At 45.0% G+C, this 23,138-nt stretch overlaps 3 protein-coding genes across 3 annotated transcripts in view; 1 reads left to right on the forward strand and 2 right to left on the reverse strand.

Moving 5' to 3' along the window:
* The window catches only part of Ube4a (ubiquitination factor E4A), a 33,436-nt gene extending 21,462 nt beyond the window's left edge, over positions 1-11,974 (reverse strand). The window contains exons 1-4 of the mRNA XM_090319401.1: positions 11,897-11,974; positions 6,043-6,204; positions 1,636-1,809; positions 615-727 (exon numbers count right to left, since the gene is read on the reverse strand). Coding sequence (XP_090175527.1) covers positions 615-727; positions 1,636-1,809; positions 6,043-6,163 — 408 coding nt within the window. The 5' untranslated portion in view covers positions 6,164-6,204; positions 11,897-11,974. The remainder of the gene's footprint in view (positions 1-614; positions 728-1,635; positions 1,810-6,042; positions 6,205-11,896) is intronic.
* Positions 11,975-12,961: 987 nt separating this feature from the next.
* Positions 12,962-19,813, reverse strand: Cd3g (CD3 gamma subunit of T-cell receptor complex). The gene is made up of 7 exons (XM_090319404.1): positions 19,711-19,813; positions 17,128-17,151; positions 16,198-16,419; positions 15,240-15,371; positions 14,448-14,491; positions 13,793-13,876; positions 12,962-13,313 (listed from the first exon to the last, which is right to left on the reverse strand). Exons 1-6 carry the CDS (start codon positions 19,763-19,765, stop codon positions 13,811-13,813), a joined length of 543 nt encoding a protein of 180 aa, XP_090175530.1. The 5' UTR covers positions 19,766-19,813; the 3' UTR covers positions 12,962-13,313; positions 13,793-13,810.
* A 1,078-nt stretch (positions 19,814-20,891) lies between these two features.
* Positions 20,892-22,718, forward strand: Cd3d (CD3 delta subunit of T-cell receptor complex). The gene is made up of 5 exons (XM_090319405.1): positions 20,892-21,037; positions 21,302-21,520; positions 21,898-22,029; positions 22,303-22,355; positions 22,568-22,718. The coding sequence occupies exons 1-5, from the start codon at positions 20,983-20,985 to the stop codon at positions 22,631-22,633; spliced, it is 525 nt and encodes a 174-aa protein (XP_090175531.1). The 5' UTR covers positions 20,892-20,982; the 3' UTR covers positions 22,634-22,718.
* The last annotated feature ends 420 nt before the right edge of the window (positions 22,719-23,138 follow it).

Below are 23,138 nucleotides of genomic sequence, written 5' to 3' on the forward strand. Positions count from 1 at the left end.
ACTGTTTTCTTTTTTTTTTTTTTTGCCAGTCCTGGGCTTGAGCTCAGGGCCTGAGCACTGTCCTTGGACTTTCTCAAGGCTAGAGCTCTACCACTTGAGCCTCAGCACCACTTCCGGCTTTTTTCTATGTATGTGGTACCAAGGAATCGAACCCGGGTCTTCGTGCATGCTAGACAAGCACTCTACAACTAGGCCAAACTCCTGGCCCTTTGATGGCCTTTTAAGTAGTTCCCAGTTGTGGGGCTTGAACTCAGTGCCTGGGCATTATCCTTGGACACTTTATGCTCAAGGCTAGCACTGTGCCACTTGAACCACAGCACCACTTCCAGCCTTTTCTGAGTATGTGGTACTGAGGAATCAAACCCAGGGCTTTGTGAATGCAAGGCGAGCACTCTACCACTAGGTTATGCTCCTGGTCCCTTAAGTGGTTCTTAAATAACAGATAGATTTGGACATATGGCCAGAGTAGACAAGGAGACTTTGTAAGAGAGGATCACTATATAAATGATGGAAGAGATGAGGGCAAGCGAGATCATGTTTAGAGGATGGCAAAGAGGATTCGGCTGCATGCTCATTTTTACTAAAGATACATGTTAGAAATATAAGAATAGAACCTGCTCAATATTGCTCATATCAAGCCAGTCTTGATCTTCCAGTTCCAGGGCCATTTCTTCCAAATACACACAACGGCTGGGGATCCCATTGCCACTTTTCAAGCTTGGATCACCTGGGAGAGAGTTTTAATCTGACAGGTTAAGGACAATGCTCCAGGTCTTGTGTAGACAACTCATCTTTTCTTTTTTGTTTTAGACACAAGGGCCTTGCTATGTTGTCTAGGCTGGCCTTCAGCTCCTTAAGGCTCAAGTGGTCATTTTGACTCAGTCTCTTAAGTAGGTGGGACTATAAATGGCCACAACTGTGCCCACGTCTAGACAACAGATCTTACAGCATTTCTCTTGAACTCTAAATGTGGCTCAGGTACTATTAGAGGGACCTTCACACAGAAATCAGCATATAACCTCAATCCCCAAGGTAAAGAACACAGATTTTGGTACGAGCTTATCATCCATGACATTTCAAGAGCAAATCCCATGACTTGGGTGTGGTAGTGTACAGCTATTCCCAGCTATGAGGGAGGCATAAATAGGAGTGTGGCCCAAGGCTGGCAAGGGCTAAAAGCTGAAAGGTAACTAAAGGCAAAAGGAGTGAGGCATGGCTCCTATGATAGAATACCTAAGTTCAAAGCCAAGTTTACTTGTTTTTTTTTTTTTTTAAAGTTAACTTTAGATATCAGTATTAATTTTGGGGTTTAATTATGATGGGGTACAGAGAAAAACATTGACACCTATTAGGGCTCCATTCTAAGAAGAAAATGGGTTTGGCTATTGTTTTCACTTTGCTTTTAGGTTCTATGGCCCAGTGGGTACCAAGAGAACAAGAGTTAGATCTGTTTTCAGGACATATCAAGAGCTTTACTGAAATACAGATCCTGTGTTCAGGGAGTTCAGTGAAATAGATTTGTTTCACCATTTGATGCAACAGGTTTCTAAGAGCCAAGTGTCTGCAGCCTAAGTCCAAACCCAAGGTCAAGCAAAAGGGTAGAATCAATAGATTGGCTATAAGCCTATAACTTACTGTTATCCAGAGTAATGAGGAAAATCCTTTGGATCATGTGATTGATGTTGAGCTGCTCACATATTTCCTGATGTGACCGGAAGGAGCGGCTGATCTCAGCCACAGAATAATCAAATTCATCCAGACTCTCTGACACACTGTTATCCGAATCATCTGGGCTCGCTGGGAGGTCATCTGCCAGAACACATAAACTGTTAAACATTACATTCCCTTCTTGTAGAGAGCACCAAGTACACTGCCCTCAATGACAAATGCTGAGACTAAGTTTGGTGCAAAACAAACTCATCTAGTGAACAGTCAAGAAAATCAAGTATAGGATTCTGAAATGCATGGGTATAACTCTTCCCACACTTCTTTCTCTCACTTTCCCTTTACCCATCCCAATTTCAAGTTAAGTGGTTCAATTAAAAAATTTTTTTTTATTGTAATGGTGATATACAGAGGGGTTAGTTATATAAGGTAATGAGTTACATTTTTAAATGTTTTTTATTATTTATTAATTTTTTTTTAGTCGGTCATGGGGCTTTGAATTCTGGGTCTGAGCATTGTTCCTGAGCTCTTCAGCTCAAGGCTACTGACCTAAGTGTGTGTGTGTGTATGTATGTATATATATATATATATATATATATATATATTTTTTTTTTTTTTTGCCAGTCCTGGGCTTGGGCTCAGGGCCTGAGCACTGTCCCTGGACTTTCTCAAGGCTAGGGCTCTACCACTTGAGCCACAGCACCACTTCTGGCTTTTTGCTATGTATAGGGTACCGAGGAATTGAACCCAGGTTTTCGTGAATGCTAGGCAAGCACTCTACCACTAGGCAAAACTCCCAGCCCCCTAAGTACATTTTTTTTTTTTTTTTTTTGCCACTCCTGGGCTTGAGCTCAAGGCCTAAGCACTGTCCTTGGATTTTCTCAAGGCTAGGGCTCTACCACTTGAGCCACAGCACCACTTCTGGCGTTTCTATGTGTGTGGTGCCAAGGAATTGAACCCGGGTCTTCGTGCATGCTAGGCAAGCACTCTACCACTAGGCCAAACTCCTGGCCCCCTAAGTACATTTTTTTAAAACAGTGTTAACCCCCCCTCTTATTTTCTCCCAAAGTAGTTCAATTTTGTGTTGCATGCACTGTGTGATTTAAGTAGCTACTTGAATTCCTTCTTTGTTATCAATTGACCAGCATTAAGATTTATCATGATTTAAATAATATATAGGGCCAGGAACATAGCCTAGTGGTAGAGTGCTTGGCTTGCAAGCACGAATACCAGCGTTTGATCCCTTCGTACGACATACTCAGAAAAGGCCAGGAGTGGTGCTGTGGCTCAAGTGGCAGAGTGCTGGCCTTGAGCACTATCCAGGGATAGTGCCCAGGCCCTGAGTTCAAACCCTAGGATTGGCAAAAAAAAAAAAATACTCTAGGGACTGGGAGCTGAGGCTCAAGGGGTAGAGTGCTAGTCTTGAGGAAAGTGCAAGGACAGTGCTCAGGCCCTGGCTGAGCCCCATGACTGGCAAAAAAACAAAAATAAAAACAACCCCCCCAAAACAAAACAAAAAACCCAAAAAACTGTATCAGATGTAACTTAACTCTTTTTGTTCATTTGAATAATTACTGAAAATATTTCATTGTTACATTAGTTTTACTGTGACATTTCTACCTATGCATACAATGTACCTCATCAATCTTACCTTCACTCTTCCTCATGCCCTTCCCCTCCTTTTTTGCCAGTCTTGGGGCTAATTTATTTTTTTTTAACTCAATCTAATTTTTTATAAAACACTGTCTTTCAGGGCCAAGAATGTGGCCTAGCAGGAGTGACTGCCTAGCACGCATGAAGCCCTGGGTTGGATTCCTCAGTACCACATACACTGAAAAGCTGGAAGTAGTGCTGTGGTTCAAGTGGTACTGACAGCCTTGAGAAGTCCCCAGAACATTTCCCAGGCCCTTGAGTTCAAGCCCCAGGACTGACAAAAAAACAACAATAAAACATTGCCTTTCAGAACAATGCTCATGTTGAGTGATTGTAAAAGTACAAGCCAAATGTGAATTTCTATTTGCTTTTCTGACCATTTTGGTGACAGAGTGGTTATTCTGAAAGTCCAGGCAATAACAGTGTCTTTGGTGTTGGTAAGTTTTGTAAAATGAAGCTCAGTATGGGAGGTAAAGGTTATGGCAGAGTACTAACAGCTGGTGGCAAACAGGCTGGAGCCGGTAGCAAGATAAACAGAGTAAACAACCAAAGATGATGAGTGAGTTGCCAAAATAGTAACAGGAAGACCATGTGTCTTGTTCCCACTGCTGGTGCTTACAACACACTCAACCTAATCAGACTTCTGTCTATTCCCAGCTAGGTACAAGGTCAGCAGTGCGTTTATTTTTCTCTGGCTTTATCTGTCATCCTCTTTATCACTGGTTTACTTTGCCATTACCTCCTTTTTTAAAAAAAATTGAAGTCTTAACACAGCAAGACCACAGCTGAGCTGTGCCTCTAAATATTTCTCTGAAATAAAGGAAAAAAAACTTAAACATTTCACTTAAAACACACACACACACACACACACACACACACACACACACACACACACACACACACACACACACACACACACACACACACACACACACACACACACACACACACACACACACACACACACACACACACACACACACACACACACACGGCTGGGAGTTTGGCCTAGTGGTAGAGTGCTTGCCTAGCATGCACGAAGACCCAGGTTTGATTCCTCGGTACCACATACATAGAAAAAAGCCAGAAGTGGTGCTGTGGCTTAAGTGGTAGAGCCCTAGTCTTGAGAAAATCCAGGGAGAGTGCTCAGGCCCTGAGCTCATGCCCAGGACTGGCAAAAAAAAAAAAAAAGTGAGAGAATAAATCCTTAAGAATCCTTAAAAACACACCATACCACACCACACACACACACACACACACACACACACACACACACACAAATACAACCCTCATTATTCCCTTTGGAAACTAGAAAAAAGGGATCAATTTCTAGTCTGAAAGATTGTGAATGGCCGGACACGGTGTCTCATGCCTGTAATCCTAGCTACTCAGGAGGCTGGGATCTGAGGATCACAGTTCAAAGCCAGCTTGGGTACTAAGTCTGTGAGACTTTATCTCCAATTAATCGCCAGAAAACAGGAAGTGGTGCTATGGCTCAAAGGGTAGGGTTATAGCCTTGAGCTGAAGAGCTCAGGGACAGGACCCAGGCCCAGAGTTCAAGCTCCACGATCAACAAAAACAACAAAGATTGTGAATGTCCTCAGGATTAATATGTATGAGAACCATCAGCCTAATTCCTCTAGTCTGTGACTCTTGATAAGAGGAAGGTGAATTTTTGTAACCCTTCTATTAATTACAATAAAAAATATATGGAAAAAAAAGGTGAATTTAATCTTAAATGTGATCCCAAATGAGGAAATCTATTTTTCTGTTAGTGAGAGTTTGGGAATTTAATGAAATGGGAAGAAACCTTCATCCAAGGACCTTGGAAATGCTGGGTTTAGGAATAAATATCTTTTGTCAGAAGGTCAGTTTTTATTGTTGTTCCTTTGACATCGGCTTCCTATAACTACATGCAGAATGTTTTCTATACCTATACTCACTTACGTTAACAACATGATTAATTTAAAAGTTACTAAGTGAAACTGGGCACAGATGGCTCATGCCTTTAATCCTATCTACTCAAAAGGCTGGGATCTGGGGCTGGGAGTTTGACCTAGTGGTAGAGTGCTTGCCTAGCATGCACGAAGACCTGGGTTCAATTCCTTGGTACCAGATACGTAGAAAAACACCAGAAGTGGTGCTGAAGCTCAAGTGGTAGAGCTCTAGCCTTGAGAAAGTCCAAGGACAGTGCTCAGGCCCTGAGCTCAAGCCCAGGACTGACAAAAAAAAAAAGAAGGCTGAGATCTGAGGATTGCAGTTCAAAGCCAACTTGGGCAGGAAAGTCCATGAGACTCTTATAAACTACTCAGAAAAAGCTGGAAATAGTCCTGTAGCTCAAGTGGTAGAGCACTCTCCTTGAACACAAAGAGGCTCAGGGACAGTGGCTAGGCCTAAAGTTCAAGCCCCAGGATTGGGGGGAAAAAATTACTAAGTGATTGACAGCTTTGGGATTACAACTGGCATCTGTTTCTAGGGAACCACCTGTTATCTGGTCTCTTTCTGTGCAAAAGGGAGGACAAGAGGGAAAGGTCCCCTAAACAAATCCAAAAATAAAAACCAAAAATAAACCAAATTCTGCCCTTAACAAGCAGATAGGAAAACCCAAAAACCTCAAACTACCCTAAACTTAATTCCAATTGCAATTAAGTTCATAAGAATATTTAATTTGGGGAGTCTCCATTCTAGGTCATGTCATCTGCTACTATTGGCTCTTCTACTTACCAGATTGCTGCTTCAGCTGCTCTTTTTGGATTGCGGCAAACTGCTTGGCATCGGCCAGGGAGCCAAAAAGAGCAGCAAAGGGATTACTTGAGATGTTGTTGTTATTCTCCTGGTCTGTCATTTCACTTTAAGATATCCTCCATCCAGACCTAGGGGGAGGGGCTAGGCAAATCACAGACATTAAGAGTTAGAAAGGCAAGCAATACAATTCTGATACATGTGAGGCAGTTTCTTTTCCCATTTCTCCAATACAATGCATTTGAAAAAGCTTAGGCTTAAGACAGGTACTAAGAAATAATAATATAACAGCTAATACAGTTGGGCACTTAGCATTAATAAGACAAGAATGATGAATCCCATAAGTCTCTAAGCTGGCAGACTGACAAGTTTTCATTCATGTGAGGAGAACAAGGTGGATTCTGCTCAGTGCTAGTCTGAAACTGGGACTTCCTTAGCTACACAAAGACTCTTAGACCAGATGCAGGTTTGCTGTACACTGTATGTTGTGGGTTATTCAAATACATTAAACTCTATTTATAGGCTTAAAACTACTGATACTTCCTCAACCAAAGAAGTTCAACTAAAAACTACTGCTACTTCTTCAACTAAAGTCTTTGCTTCACTCTATCTAAACATCACAGTGTATCTATTTCTTTCTAATACCATAAATTCCAACCATCAGGTGCATTAAGTAACATGAAAAAGAAGATATATATGTATATATATATATCTCAAAGATAATTCGAGGAGTTGACTGAGCCTGGATTTATTTGCATCTTCCTTTTTTTTTTTTTTTTTGCCAGTCCTGGGCTTGAGCTAAGGGCCTGAACACTGTCCTTGGACTTTCTCAAGGCTAGAGCTCTACCACTTGAGCTTCAGCACCACTTCCAGCTTTTTTCTATGTATGTGATACTGAGGAATTGAACCTGGGTCTTCGTGCATGCTAGCCAAGCACTCTACTACTAGGCCAAACTCCTGGCCCCTTATTTGTATCTTCTAATTGCAATCCTCACTCAAAGTCAAGTGCACTCAGTAACCAACTTGAGGAGCAAAGCTCTCCATAGGTATTCCTGAATGGTTAAAGTCCATAGAATAAAAATTCAAACCCTGAACAAGGCAAGAAGAGACACAGAATATGACTATTCTGCTTACAAGGATATCAGATTGCTGTAAGAATGGAAACCTTAGAAAGAGGGCAGAGCTGGGCATCATAGTGCATGCCTATAATCCCATCACTTGGAAGGCTGGGGCAGGAAGATCACAAGTTTGAAACCAGCCTGAGTTACAGAACAAAACCCTATCTCAAAAACATGAAATTAAAAAAAAAAAGTGTACAGGAATATAAGAGAAATAAATCTTCTGCATTTTTCTGCACCTGAGCGAATACAGTTAATAAGTTGTAGTGACTCTAGTCCTCTGTTAACACGGTGTAGAGTTTAACTACTTCAGGGAACTGAATCATTAAATGTTGCTCTGTAGATTTTATTTTATGAAGCTTGGTTGCCAAGCTTAATGGCACACACACACAAAATATAATGCATTTAGTTTGGAATTAACAACAATCCTTGAGGGCTTTTGCCCATATAACCACTGTCTAATTATCACCTCTAATTTATGTGGAATCGATCTGAATTGCTTGACTGTTAAGCTGACCCTTTTTCTATTCCAAGGTACTGTGAATCCCAGAAGAATGCAGAAAGTGTAGTGAGATCTTGTTCTTCTCTCCCTTCCCTTCCCTTTTCCTTCCTTCCTTCCTGTCTTACTTGGTGCTAGTACTAGAGCATGAACTTTGGGCCTGAGCACTGTCTCTTACCTTTTTTTGCTCAAGGTTAGTTCTCTACTACTTAATCTTTAATATTCTATCTTATATCCCTGAGTAGATCTGTTTTGCTAGATTACAAGCTCTTTGAGTACAAATTCATATCTAATTGTCCTCTTTGTTATGTCTGGCATTATAACTTACAATCACAAAGCCTTAAGTAAATAGTTATTGAGTAACTCAATCTAACACATAGTTATTCCTAAACTCCCTCATAATTAACAGTATTACCCACAGTTCTGCTTCAAGGTATGGGTTTTACTATTTTTCTGGAGATGCACTCTTATCAGGCAGGTATAGTGACTCTCTCGTACCTAAGCACATGAAGAACATAGAATGCAAACAATTTTCGTTGTCATCTCAAATGTCTCAGAGAGGAAAAGGGTTATGCCTATCTTACAAAGCTAATCTTTTTCATTTACTCAAAATCTGCATGCAAATTTTCTATTTGTAGAAAAAGTCTAAACTGTGGAACCATTTATGGAAAAAAGAGGCCTGTCACTTGATCAGAGACTGTTTAGATGTATTAAAAACTTACAGGGACGGGAGTTTGGCCTAGTGGTAGAGTGCTTGCCTAGCATGCATGAAGACCCAGGTTCGATTCCTCAGTCCCACATACATAGAAAAAAAGCCAGAAGTGGTGCTGTGGCTCAAGTGGTAGAGCTCTGACTTTGAGAAAGCCCAAGGACAATGCTCATGCCCTGTGCTGAAGCCCAGGACTGGCAAAAAAAAAAAAAAAAAAAAAAAAAAAAAAAAAAAAAAAAAAAAAAAACTTATAAAAGCGGGGCACAGTGGCTCACACCTGTAATCCTAGCTACTTGGGAACCTGAGATCTGAGGATTGCAGTTCAAAGCCAGCCTGGGCAATAAGTCCATGAGACTCTTATCTCCAATTAACCACTAAAAAACTGGAATTGGCATTGTGGCTCAAGGGGTAGGGCAGTAGTCTTGAGCTGAAGAGCTCAGGGACAATACCCAGGCCGAGTTCAAGTCCCACGACTGAACAAAAAAAAAAAAAAAAAAAAAGAGGGGTCCGGGAGTTTGGCCCAGTGGTAGAGTGCTTGCCTAGCATGCATGAAGACCTGGGTTCGATTCCTTGGTACCATATATATAGAAAAAAGCCAGAAGTGACACCGTGGTTCAAGTGGTAGAGCTCTAGCCCCGAGAAAGCCCAAGGATAGTGCTCAGGCCCTGAGTTCAAGGCCCCGGACTGGCAAAAAAAAAAAAAATATATATATATATATATATAAAACTTACAACTATAAATGTGAGTACCTGGAGATCATCTACTCCAAAAGGAATGTTTGATAAAAGGGATCCTTATTAAATTGTATTTTTAAAAGTAGTTGAGAGTGGGGAATATGGACTAGTGGTAGAGTGCTTGCCTAGCATGCACCAAGACCCAAGTTCAATTCCTCAGTACCACATACACAGAAAAAGCCTGAAGTGGTGCTATAGCCCGAGTGGTGGAGCACTAGCCTTGAGGAAAGCCCAAGGACAGTGCTCAGGCCCTGAGTTTGTGCCCCAAGACTGTCCGGGGTGGGGGGGGAAGTAGTTGATAATGTCCTGCTTCAAATCTTTTATTTTCAGCTAGGCACAGTGGCATATGCTGTAATCTAGCAGTGGGAAGGGAGATAAAGGAAGGCAAATTTCAGGTTCAATGCAGGCCAATGTAATATAGGAAGACCCCATCCCCCAAATAAACAAACATCTTACTCATCCCAGTACTGCGGTTTGGTTTGAATTTAGGGCCTTGTGCTTGCTAAGGCAGCCCTTTATTCCTTGAGCTACACCTCCAGCCCTGATATTTGGAAAAAAAAATTTGTGGTAATCCTGGGGCTTGAACTCAGGACCTAGAGCACTGTCCTTCAGCTTCTTTTTGCTCAAGGCTAGTGCTCTACCACTTGAGCCACAGTGTCACTCCCAGCCTGTTCTGAGTAATTTGTTGTAGAAAAGTCTCACAAGCCAGGCACTGGCTACTTGGGAGTTGAGATCTGAGGGTAGCGGTTCGAAGCCACAGACCGTGGTTTGAAGCCAGCCCAGGCAGAAAATTCCCCATGACATGGTTTTTGAGTTAACCACTCAAAAACTGGAAGTGGTGGCTGGGAGCATGGCCTAGTGGTAGAGTACCTGCCTAGCATGCACGAAGCCCTGATTTGATTCCTCAGTATCACACACACAAAAAAGTGGTAGAGCACTAGCCTTGAGAAAGTCTAAGGGCAGTGCCAAGGCCCTGAGTTCAAGTCCTATGACTGACAAAAAAAATCAAACAAAAAAGTCTCTCTCCTTCTGTCTGGGCTGGTTTTGAACTCAGATTTCAGCCTCCTGAGTAGCTAGGATTACAGGAGTGAGCCACCAGCATGGGCCCAACACATAACTATTTTAACGTCAAACCTAAATATTTTTTTTTTTTTTGGCGGTTGTGGGGCTTGAACCCTGGGTCAAGGTGCAGCTCTTTAGTACCACTTCTCATTTTCTGGTGGTTAACTGGAGATAAGAGTCTCACAGACTTTCATGCCCAGGCTGGCTTTAAATTATGATCCTCAGATCTCAGCCACCTGAGCAGCTAGGATTGCAGGCGCAAGCCACCAGAGCCTGGCTAAATCTAGCCAATTTTTTTTGTCAGTAGTGAGGCTTGAACTCTGGGCCTGAGTGCTGTCCCTGAGCTCTTCAGCTCAAGGCTAGTGCTCCACCTCTTGAGCCATAGGACCACTTCTGGCTTTTTCTGTACATGTGGTACGATGGAATCAAACCCAGGGCTTCGTGCATGCTAGGCAAGCACTCTAACATTAGGTCAAATTCCTGGTCCTAAACCTAACAATTTTAAAACTGAAATATGTAAAGCACCTGGTAAAACTGGTGTTTTTAAACTAAAATACTATGCATTGGGAAGTGTAGCTCAGTGGTATAGCATTTGCCTAGTGTGTACATGGCCTTGGGTTTGATCCCAAGGGGAAAAAAAATTAAGCTCTATTAAATCATATTCTGTAAGGTTTCTGTTTTAGTAACATACACATCAGCTAAAAGTAGGAATTAAAGGGCCAAGAGCATGGCCTAGTGGTAGAGTGCTTGCCTTGCATGCATGAAGCCCTGGATTCGGTTCCTCAGTACCACATACATGGAAAAAACCGGAAGTAGTGACATGGCTCAAGCGGTAGAGCTCTAGCCTTGAGCAAAAGCAGCTCAGAGACAGCACCAGGCCCTGAATTCAAGTCCCAGGACTGGCAAAAACAAAGCAAAACAACAACAAAAAAAACCCCCAAAAGCCTGTATGTAGGTGATACATTCCAATCAATACTGCATTCAGGTCACGGAATCTAACAACAAATACTTTGAGCATATCTATACGCAAATTTAAGGAGCCAATCAGTTAAAAAGCAGCCAGCATTATTTCTTGAGTTGCACTTCATCTCAGATGGCCACACCTGTGGGCTCCAGTTTGTGACAGCAAGACCAAGGCGTTCTTGCTCCCAGGGAGCAAACGAAACAAAAACGCGCAAGGGTACACCATTACACATAAGCTCCTTCCGAGCTGTGGTGCTGCCATAGCCAAGGGGACACGGCGCAGGGTCAGGAGTTGAGTGCCTTCAGAAACGTCAACACAGGCGCTCGACTGGTTTGATTACGACTACTGGGGCTTAACTTCATCTTCCTGGCATTTGGCGTCCGTCGTCTAGTTCATCTATTTGGTTCCTGCGGGTTCCCTAAGGGATTCGCGGGAAGGAAGGAGGAAGGGAGACCCGCCCTCCTGGTGCACGCTGCAGGGAGGGGAAGTCAAAAGACCAGGCGAAGTCCAGGTGCAGGCCTTCCCCAGGGGGATGGCAAAGAGGGGGCGCGTCGGGTGCGGACAGCCACCAGCCGCCGGGGCGCTGGACGGGGTTCCAGGTCAGCCGGGGTCGAAGTTCATGAAGGAGAGGGTCTCGGGTCAGGAAAGCACGGAAGGATCAGGAGGGGCCGAGGCCTGGCATTCGCCCAGAAGACATTTTCCCTCTGCGGACTCCCCGAACCCCTTCCCTCCAGCTACGTGCTCTCTTACCGGGGCCTAAAGGACCGGCAGCGACGACACCTCACAGTCTCTGGGGCCAAAGGGTTCCCACTTCCGACTTAGAGCGACAACCGGAGCTGACGTCATCACCAAGCGCCGGGCCGGGCGGAAGCGCTCGGCCGCGCAGGAAATAGGCTGTAGGGACCAGCGTGGGGTGGGGGGGTGGGGCGCTCTGAGCAGGCAAAACATGGGCAATGCGCACGCGCCGGCTGGGGGGCGGGCCGGAAGTGTCCGGAAGTGGTCTGGTTATTGGGCTAGGGGGCGGGGCTGAGCCTGCCGGAGGTGTTTCCGCGCGTGGGTGCGGTGGGGTTGGACTCTCGGAGGAAAGGGGCCTCGCATGCACGAGGACCCGGGTTCGAGTCCTTGGTCCCGTGTAGCTAGGAGAAACTGGATGGGGTTCTGGGGTCCAGGCGGTGGAGCGCTAGCCTTGGGAAAGCCCCAGGACGGCGCTCAGGCCCGAGCTCAGGCCAGTCTGTGGCTTTGGGGCGGGGTTCTGTGCGGGCCTTGGACTTTCCACGCTGGCGGCCCGCTTCTGAAGAGCTCGGGGCTGGCCGGACTCCGCGGTCCCCGCGGCCCCTGAGCGTTGCCGGTTGGTTTTGCTCGAGGCTGGCGCTCTCCATCCGGAGCCACCCCTCACCTCGGTGCTTCCCTGGAGAGGAGAAGCTTTCGGACTTTCCCGCCCGGGCTGGCTTCGAGCCTGTGACCCTCACGTCTCATTTCCTGAAGAGCTAGAGTTTAGAATTACAGGCGTTCTGGACCGTTTCCACGTTCTCCTAGGTGCGTGAAGACCTGTGAAACGGGACCCACGGCACCTCAAAGGTCGGGGCAGGTGTGACTGCTAGCGTGGTAATTTGGGCTGGATTTTGATCTGTACGAAGACAGTCGCGTGTGCCCTCCACGTTTGTATGGAGATACACAGAAGTAATGAAACAGCAAGCTTTTCAGGAAAAGAGAGAAATAGTTGCTTTTTTTTTCTTTAATAAAGTTTGAAATCAATAATGTAGAAGCAACTGCAACTTGGTGTGGTATGTGTATTAAAAGAGACAACTGGATGACTGCGGAAAAAGACCTTTTATTGACTATTTGAGCCATGAGAATTATGACCTGTGGACACTGAATTCAAAGTAAATACATAGATATTTGATCTTTTTAAGTTTGTTTTACAACTTCTTACCGATAGGTGGCACTCCTGAACTTGAACACTACATAGGACTGCAAGTACTCTACTACTGAGAAAGCTACATCTGTAGCTTTCATTTTATTTTGACAAAAGACAAAACCTGCTCTGATATTTGAGATTTGACATCTCTTTGGTACTGAAGTATAGGTAGGTCTGCAGATCTTTCCGTTGGGAGCTCTTCCAAAATATGTTGCTTTGATTCTGAGAATTGGAGAGAAGGGCAAACACCTGAAATTTAAAAAAAAGGAAGAAAAAGAAAGAAAAAAAGAAATTGTCAGAAAAACAAAATAATACCTTTTCAGACTTGTTGTGAGTGAGTCTTCTGATATAATGATTGAGTCAGAATTTCTGATTGCTTGAAAGATTAATTAATATAGGCCAATGTTTTTTTTTTGTTTATTTGTTTGTTTTGCCAGTCCTGGGGTTTGAACTCAGGGCCTGGGCACTGTCCTTGGGCTTTTTCCCTTAAGGCTAGTGCTCAGCCACTTGAGTCACACCTATCCAGGCAACCAACCCAGGTTTTCCTGTATGCTAGGCAAGAACTCTACTCCTAGACAATGCTCCCACCCCAGGTCAGTGGTTCTTACACACAAACACACATACAGGCTAGTCCTTGTAGCTGCTCAGAAAAGGAAGACAAGACTTCACAGTAGTGGGTGGAGGAAGCTGGAAACATAGGATTCTTAGGTGTGTATAGAAGAACCCACCTCTTCTGAGTCCTTGGTTCATTTTTTCTTCAGTTGATTTCCTTGCAGGTGGCTGTACTGGTCATCCTCCCGATCCTTGAGGGGCTGAGGACAACATGGTCATGAACTAATTCATTCATCCTCTATTAATTAACTTGATGCATATTTATTGAATGCTTTTTAGATTCAACTCCTTAGAATGGGTGCTATATATCATTAGGGGTCAAAAGAAGAGAGAAAGTTCTGTGTATAGTCTCTTTTATGTATTTGTTTTCTTCTTTTTTTTTTTTTTTGCCAATCCTGAGGCATGAACTCAGGGCCTGGGCACTGTCCTTGAGTTTTTCCTCAAGGTGAGATCTCTACCCTTGAGCCACAGCACCATTTCTGGATTTTTCTGTGTATGTGGTACCAATGAATTGAACCTAAGGTCTCATGCATGCCAGGCAAACATTCTGCCACGAGGCCACGCTCCTAGCCCTCTATATCTTCTTATTAGATCCTCTTAGTTTCTTTTCCTTTGTTTCTCCCATTTTGCCCAAAGGAACAACAATCTAATCCTATGATATGTTGTAAATAGTTCTTTAAGTACATAGCATCTTCCAGGTATCTTCTTTTTAATCCCCAATATCCAGCCTCATTAATTGTAATAATCTATTGTTCATTCCTTCTTCCTTACCTGGTAGAGCTGGTCATTAGGCAATAGAGTCTGCTTGTCTGAAGCTGCAAACAAAACAAAACATGTAGGACAGACTGAACAATAGGATCGATCATACTCATGCAATAGAATACTAAAGGTATACTAATCATCTACACACAAGACTGTGGATCATTCTTAGGAGCATGTTGTTGAATGAAAGGTTGAGGGTCTTTTTTTCAAAGAGATGATAAATCACAAGGCTCTTGAGGCAGATAAATATGCTGGTAACATTAAGTGTTATAAAACTGTGCATGTATGCAGTACAAACCAATTCACTGTGTCCTATTTGGGTCTCTTCTGGTAGGAAGCAGGGCATCTAAGGTGGTCCCATCTCCCAGTAAAGCACAGTCTTCTACCCTACTTATTTTTGGAGGAGAAATAAACCCAGGGCCACTACTATTCAAGACTTCAGCCTAACCCTTGAAATTTTATTTTAAAAACAGGGTTTGGAGTTTGGCCTAGTGGTAGAGTGCTTGCCTAGCATGCATGAAGACCTGGGTTTGGTTCCTCAGTACCACATACATCGAAAAAGCCAGAAGTAGTGCTGTGGCTCAAGTGGTAGAGCTCTAGTCTTGAAAAAGCCCAAGGACAGTGCTCAGGCTCTGAGCTCAAGCCCAGGACTGGCAAAACAAACAAGAACAACAATAAAACCAGGGTTTTGTCAGTTGCTCTGGCCTGCCTTGGGTTCAAAAGTCCTTTGTGCCAGCCTCTTGAGCATCTGGAATTACAGATGTGCACTATGATACCAGGCTTTTTTTTTTTTTTTTTTACCTCTTGACTGACGAACTCCATCCTGTCCAGCAATTAAGTAGACTCCAACAGCAAGGAAGAAAATGCTGATGATTTCAGCGAAGATAAAGCCAGAGATGGTAGTGGCATTTACCTCAATGCAGTTCTGGCACACTGTGGAAAACAAGGTACATGGAAGGACAAGCCTTCTTTAGGGAATAACGATTTTTATTCCTGAATCTTCATTGTGTGTGTGCACGCATGCTGGTACTGGCGCTTGAACTCAGGACCTTACACCATTGCTTAGCATTTTCTGCTTAGAGCTGGTGTTCTACCACTGAAACCACGCCTCCCACTTGTAGGATTTTTTTGGCTAATTATTTGGAGATAAGAATCTCTTGGATTTTTTTTTCTGTCCCAGCTGACTTTGAACTTCAATCCTCAGATCTTGACCTTCTGAGTAACTAGGATTACAGGCGTGTGCCACAGGTGCCCAGCTCTTCCTGGGCATCCTCCTGTCTTCTAGCAACAATACTTCTGTCCAAGGAAAATCCTTGCTCCCAAAAGTACAATGCTTCTCCGTGCTCCTTGTGAATGGGTCCTGGGGAAGTTTGTGTTGGTCTACAATCATGCGCTGTGTGGAATTGAAGGACTAGTCCTGCTTGCCTCTCTCAACCACGAGCCCTCTTCCCACCATTGTTTATCAACCTGGTGTCCCATTGCAGCTCACAGAAATTTCTGAGTTGCTCCAAACCATGAGTCTAACCAAAAGTCGATTACATTTTACAGGACTCGTAATGCTTTTCCCAGAAGCTGGGGGAATTGCTTCACTATATTTAAAAATGGGTAAATTGAGAGGGAGAGAACTGGCTACTACTCTACAGCATTGCTTAGCAACCATTCCTACCTTCCTCCTAGACAGTAAACATACCAGAATAATAAGCTGAATAGTAAGTTTTCTTAATTTCACAACAAACAAACAACCAAAGGGATCACATACTTCTATAGTATATGTGGAGTGGCTTTGACTTGTTTTTTGAGCTTTGACAGTGATAAATCCCTCGAGGATCCTTGATACTACTTCCCAGATTCCATGTATTTTTATTTGAATTCGTTATTATCTTCCCATCTTTGAACCATTGGATATTTTGGTCTCTCAAGTCACAAGTCAGAAGTACTGAACCATCTTCTCGATGGTCATCCACTCTTATCAAATGGTCTTCTGAAAAAGAAAAAGAAGTGGTTTCATTAAGGATCTTGTATGTGTGTGTGTGTGTGTGTGTGTGTGTGTGTGTGTTCTCTCATATTGAGGCTTCAGCTCAGAGCCTCACTCTTGCCTGGCTTCTTCATTCAATGCTGGTGCTCTACCATTTGAACCCTACCTCTGTATGTTCAAATGGCTTCTGGCTTTTTGCAGGTGAATTGGAAATAAGAGTCTCATAGGATTGGCTTGGAACTATGATCCTCAGATCTCAGCCTCCTGAGTAGTTCATTCAGGATCTTGCCTCTGAAATGCTCCCTGGCTCAAAGCAATCTGAGGCCTCTGGTGTTTCTCCAACTTTAATGCGCACACAAACTAACATTGTGCTAGAATTTCAGTAGTTCTGGGGAGGCAAGAGTTAGTGTGCCTGACATGCTTCCAGGAGCTGCCAGGGATCCTCATTAACTATCACCCTTCCAGACCCGCCTCATTCCCAAGGTGCCATTTCGACTGCAAGGACAAAACAGTCAATTGTTCAGCTGCAGAGAGCTGCCCAGAGCAAGTCCTAGCAAAGGTACTGGTTTGGTTGGTGATGGAGGTAACAGTGGTCAGGCTCCGGTCACCTCAGCTTTTCCAGATTGTTCCCTTCTATGCAGCTACAGCAGTAGGAAGCCATGTTTCCATGGATTTCTTCTGAGTATGAGAATAGAAAGAAGCCATTTCTCCTACCTTTTTCTGACCGGACCATGGAACCTGTGGAGACAGAAGAGATGGAGGATCAGCTGGGTATGAGATTGTTCCTGTGCCTGGAGAAACTGCCATGGTCACTTGCGATCAGAATCTAGAGGGTTCCAGACTCACTAGAATGGGAATATCTGTATCTGGTTTCCTGAAAGTAGCATAAATCACCAAATTGACTTTAAGGTTGTCATAAGGAATTAATTTGATATTAGTCTAGACTTCCTGAGAGGGAATATTACCCTTAGAATTTCATGAGGGGAGCCAGGTACCGGGGGCTCACACCTGTAACCCTTGCTACTCCAGAGGCTGAGACCTGGGAATTGATGTTCAAAGCCAGCTCAGGTTCATCTTCAATTAATCGCCAAAAAGCCAGAAGTACAGCTGTGGCTCAAGTGATAGATCACTAACCTTGAGCAAAAAAGCTGAGGGTATGCACTCTCACACACAAAGAGGATTTAATGAGTGGTGGGAGTGCCTTCATTAATGGAGTCAAATATCTGCAGTGAGAACTGTGTTTAGTAGACAGAAGCATTGATAAAATGTACACAGCTCATTACTGACAGCTACATCTGGACTGTGTCCTTTCTTTCTTTCTTTCTTTCTTTCTTTCTTTCTTTCTTTCTTTCTTTCTTCCTTCCTTCCTTCCTTCCTTCCTTCCTTCCTTCCTTCCTTCCTTCTTTCTCTTTCTTTCTTTTTTTTCTTGAGGCCTGGATGCTGTTTCCTGAGCTTCTTTTGCTCAAGGCTCGCACTCTACAACTTGAACCACAGTGCCACTTCTGGCTTTTTCTGTTTATGTGGTAGCGCAGAATTGAACCCAGGGCTTCATGCATACTAGACAAGCACTCTACCACTAAGTCACATTCCCAGCCCCAAGGGTTGAGTTTTCTATTGTTCGACCCAGTGCTGTATATATCCAAGAGTCCCACACTGCCCTTCAGTATGTGTTGCTTTTATCTAGTTGTTTCTCTGGTTGTTTTTTTTTTCCTCTAAGAAATAATTTCATACTCACAGTGGATTGTTTAGCTGCAGAGAGCTGCTCAGAGTGAGTCCTAGCAAAGCACTGTTTTGGTTGGTGCTGGAGGCAACAGGCTCTCCCTCTGCCATCACCCAGCTGTTTCAACAGGTGCCATGGGCTCCCACCTAGTTTTCGGAGTGTGCAGGTGCTGTGATGGCCCTTTGTCTTTCAGCTCCCTTTCTGTTTACAAACCTACTCTTGCCTAAAGCCACCCCTACTCCCTTTTGTTAGTCACAATCAGTTATGTTGCCTTTAGTGTGCCTTAGCTCCGCCATTCCAAGAGCAACTCTACAACCTACCTCTGCTCACCATCTTCTCTTTTAGCCAAAAATATGCTCAAGTTTCTCTCATTCTCATATTTCTTTTTAAACTCCACTTGCACCTCTCCACACCACTCCTTCTGTCTTCTCCAAGTTTCTTTTAACAGTAGTCTACTCCACGTCATCACCTGCCCTACCCATCCATTTGGCTTGCACATATACCGCTCAACTAATCCTGCTGAGGAATCTTTATTTGCCAACTTCTACCCACTTAAGATTTCAATATATTCTTTTTTGTCACTCCCAGGGTTTTAACTCAGGGCCTGCTCACTGTCCTTGGGCTTTCTCAAGGCTAGAGCTCTACCACTTGAGCCTCAGCACCACTTCTGGCTTTTTTCTATGTATGTGGTACTGAAGAATCGAACCCGGGTCTTCGTGCATGCTAGGCAAGCACTTTAACCACTAGGCCAAACTCCCGGCCCAAGGTTTCAATATATTCTTACAGCAGTGGATTCCCTTTAACAGTTCATAGCTTTGGATATTATCTTCTTCCAGAAACTCTCTACTTTCTTGCTTTCTACTGTGTTGCATTCATCTGATCATTTCAGCTCTTTAGTCATTTGTTTTTTTTTGGGGGGGGAGATTAAACCCCTCAAAAGCAGGTCTCACAGTTCCATCCTCAGCCGCTTTTCTTTGCATATCATGTAGTACGCGTGTGATTTCAAGAACTTTCATAATTTTTGGCTTTCTTTACTGTGTCCAGTCTCCAGGTCTCAAGCTTATTCATTTGCTTCCTGTTGGATATTTCAAACAAACACTTGTGCTGTACCTAATACACCATATGGCACCCATCTCTTAGAACAGAAGCTTTCTTTTCATTTTTTTTCCTTCTAGACTCTTCCACATTAGGATCTCATACATACTTGTAGAGCACCTGAACAACTGAGCAATTACCTGAGTCAGTATTTCCTAGGGACTCCCCTAGTCCCAGCTCTGAATTAGAGAACACATACCCATTCCTTTCCGTTTCTTTGCCTAGATTTTTGGTTTTTAATCTAAGATGGCGGCAGTGGCAGGAGCAGCAGCAGCTCAGATTCTACCCAGTTGACTCCTCTGTTTTGTCCCTGTTAACATGGCTTTTCTTTTCTATCTAAGAGGTTTCATTTTTGCCTTTCCTTCTTTGAATTCGAATGTGACAGATGAGGGTTGGCTTAATATTTCTGCCTTCCTGATGATGGTCTCTTTCCATGAGCCCTTCTCCTCCTCCCCCTGCCAGAATCCCTATCTGGCTCTTACCTTGAAGAAGAATGGCAGCCAGGGCCAGGCCAGCCAGACACTTCCCCTGCTCCATGGCGTCTTTGTCTCTGTCTTCAGCCAGCAGAAGTGTGAAGCAGCTCTCAGTTACCAGCCAGCCTGCACAGCAGCTCGCCTAGCTCCGCCCAGCACCCTTCTGCTGAAAGCAAGAACTCAGCACCCCTGCCTTCAACTTCCAGTGTGGGCAGCAAGGATGCAGGCGCACATGTCCTTTGCTTTTCCATCAGGGAGTTAGAAGGCTGTGTGGTTGGAGAGAGAGTGGAAGACAGAGCTGGATTCCCACCCAGAGACTGAGCTCCCCCTGAGAAGTGCTTTGCATGCTCAGTTGGGGGATAATCCCGAGACCCTTTCTTCACGCATGAGATGAACCCCCTGTTTCTGGTTATCCTCTGCTGCTAGAACTAATCTTTGTTCCCAACTTTAAAGGTGCTTGGAGGTGCAGTTTTGGGTGGAAAGGCATCTTAGACTGAGGCTTCATTCAAGAATTTTGGTCACTGTTTTGTTTTTTTTTTTTTTGTCCTGGGGCTTAGACTCTGGGCCTGTGCATAGTCCCTGAGCTCTTCAGCTCAAGACAACCACCCTACCCCTGAGCCACAGCCCCACTCTTAATTTTCTGGTGGTTAATTGGAGATAAGAGCCTCATGGACTTTAGTGCCTGGGCTGGCTTTGAACTGCGATCTTCAGGTCTCAGCCTCCTGAGTAGCTAGGATTACAGGCGTGAGCCACCACACCCGGCTTGTCACTATTCTTTTGAGGTTATCAAAGTGATCTCTACCTGGAAGGAAATAGGCAAGACAATTACCACAGGACACCTTGCACTCTTCCATGGACCAAGGCCCGATTTGAGTTTGGAGGCTCCCAGACTCCTGTCTCCCAGTCCATTTGTGAATCAACAGAAATCCACAGAGCTCCCATTCTTGTTTTCCACCAGTGACTGAGGGAAGGCCATTCTAAATTTTCTTCTAAATGTCCAGACAACCTTCTCCATCTATATCCACTGCGCTATCTTAACTCTATGATCTAGAAGGAGAAATTTGCACCTGCTTCCTTTCTGTTCTACCCCTAGCCTTCTGTTGTTTCAACAGCCTCCCCACATCAAGGGTGGAGAAGCAGAGGCCGACACGTTCTAGTTCCTCCCCTTCTCTCCCCTTTTCCGCATACCCATGAGTCAGCTGGCAGAGGAGGGGGGCGGCTCTCACTCTGGCTTATGGTTCCGTGATCGGGTGCAGTTTGCTAGATGAATTCCATTAGAAGATGGAGCGCAGGAAGATTTTGGCTGGCTTGATACTGGCTGCCTTCCTCCCTCAAGGTTAGTAAGGCTTCTCCGGGTGGGTGGAGGAAGGGGCTGGAGCAAGAAGTCCCCTGCGAGGGGCTTCCCAGGGACTCCACAGACCTGGAGGGCAGGGCCCGGATGTCTGAAGCAGGCACTTGACCTCCTCGGGTCCTACCTTCTTACCGGAAATCAAAATTGTCCTAGACTATACGATGATCCTTCAGTGTGGTCTTCAACAGAGTCAGGGAGCTATGGCAGCCCAAAGAGCTGTCTCTGTTTTTTTTTCCCCCCTTCTGTTAGTGAGCACCTTTAAGATACCTGTGGATGAAATGGAGGACAAAGTAACTTTGAGTTGCAATGCCAGTGTCGTGTGGCTGAAGGGCACGGTGGGAACACCATTACTAAGTGATAAAACCCTGGACTTGGGCAAGCGTGTCTTGGATCCAAGAGGAGTGTATAAGTGTAATGGAACAGGTGACTTCGCCAAGGAAGTCTCCACTGTGCAAATATATTACCGAAGTATGTGTCTCCTGGCCTCACTGGGTAGAGGGGGTAAGCCTCTGGGTGGGAGAACTTTCTGGCTAGAAGGGGACTGTGGTGAATCAACTCCTCCTTTAAACACGCTTGTAATGATCTGGGCTTGATTTGGGGGAGTTTAGGAGCTGGAGGAGTCTGGTCACCTCTGGCTTGGTTGGGAGAAAGATTGGGCCACGACTGAGTTTAAGATCATTTCAGGGGCTCTTAGGGATAAGGGGGCCCAGGTGGAAAGGGCAAGGCCATCAGGCTCTGCTTAGAGTTTGAGTCTTGACTTGAGAGATGAGAAGGCCCTCCCCAAGCGGCAGAGATGGCTCCCTTGAAAGCTCTAATGTGCGCTCTCTCCTCCCCCGTGCCCGCAGTGTGTCAGAGCTGTGTGGAGGTGGACCCAGCCACCCTGGCTGGCATCATCATCACTGACATCTTTGCCACCCTGCTTCTTGCTTTGGGGGTCTACTGCTTCGCAGGACATGAGACTGGAAGGGTCTCTGGGGGTGAGTGGAAGGGCCATGTGTGTGTGCATGTGTGTGCGTGTGCTTGTGTGGTGTGTGTGTGTGTGTACTCTGCTCCAGCTGAGGAATGGGGAAGGGGTGAGGGGTCCTCCAGCAATGTCTTAAGGTGTTAGGGGGCGTTACGAGCATTTGTGCACTCATGGAAGCATGCAGACTTGACTTCCAAGACTATAGTCATGTGTGGACCCACCCTGCAATGTCCCTGGGTCTTCAGGGTTCCATCCACTCAGTCCCTAACCACTCTGTCTCCCCCAGTTCTCCTAGCAGCCAACACTCAAGCTCTGTTGAGGAATGACCACCTGTACCAGGTGAGCCCTGAAGGGAAGGAGGCCAGAACTAGGAGGGGTAGCGAGTGGAGACAAAGAGACCAGCTATAGGCATTGCATCCATGGATCGAGGGAGGTGGCTGGTGGGGAATACGTCACTGGGGTGTCTGCAAACGCCAGGAACAACCTCTCTTCTCTGGGGCTGACTGGTGAGGGCCCTGATCCAGCCTCACTGTCCCTTTCTCACCTCGCAGCCCCTTCGAAGTCGAGATGATGCTCAGTACAGCCATCTTGGAGGAAATTGGCCCCAGAAAAAGTGACCGTGGAACCGATGGCTTCTAGAAGCATGATTATCAACTGTGCCTCCCTATGAGATCAACCAATAAAGACTTTTTTCCCCAGTTAGTAGATGCCTGTACTTTCCAGGACTCCGGGGAGGGGACAGGCGTTGTCTTACACCGGGGACCTTTCTCTTCCTTCCCACCTGTGTTGTCCTTCATCTCTCTTCCAGTCCTCTGCCCCACATGGACTGGCTGACCAGAAGTCTCCCATCCACCTTGCCCACTGATGTTTCTAGCCCAGTGAGCTTCCTGGGTGAGGGATCTTCTACCACCCTTGCTCTGCTACTTGTCGACTCCAGTCCCTAGAACAACAACTCTTCCACATTGTTCACTGCCCCCGTACCACTGAGGGTAGGCTGCTACAGTTAGAAGCCAGCCACAAAGAAGTTTCCGTGACATCATGAGCGGCAGTAGCAGTCACCTCGAGGGGCCCTGAGACTCACTTCTCTCCAAGACTCAAAGAGAGGGTGTGATGGGCGGGCCT

This window comes from Megascapheus bottae, chromosome 27, assembly GCF_031878675.1.
Source record: "Megascapheus bottae isolate mThoBot1 chromosome 27, mThoBot2.hap1, whole genome shotgun sequence".
Classification (NCBI taxonomy): Eukaryota; Metazoa; Chordata; class Mammalia; order Rodentia; family Geomyidae; genus Megascapheus; species Megascapheus bottae.

Excerpts from the sequence above, each read along its gene's own strand:
- Cd3g (XM_090319404.1), bottom strand. The coding sequence starts at position 19,765 with ATGGAGCAGGGGAAGTGTCTGGCTGGCCTGGCCCTGGCTGCCATTCTT. Across the intron at positions 17,152-19,710 it reads GGCTGCCATTCTTCTTCAAG|GTTCCATGGTCCGGTCAGAA; the intron begins GTAAGAGCCAGA and ends CTGTCTCCACAG. Across the intron at positions 14,492-15,239 it reads TGGAGTTCGTCAGTCAAGAG|CTTCAGACAAGCAGACTCTA; the intron begins GTAAAAAAAAAA and ends TTTTGTTTGCAG.
- Cd3d (XM_090319405.1), top strand. The coding sequence starts at position 20,983 with ATGGAGCGCAGGAAGATTTTGGCTGGCTTGATACTGGCTGCCTTCCTC. Across the intron at positions 21,038-21,301 it reads GGCTGCCTTCCTCCCTCAAG|TGAGCACCTTTAAGATACCT; the intron begins GTTAGTAAGGCT and ends CCCTTCTGTTAG. Across the intron at positions 21,521-21,897 it reads TGTGCAAATATATTACCGAA|TGTGTCAGAGCTGTGTGGAG; the intron begins GTATGTGTCTCC and ends CCGTGCCCGCAG.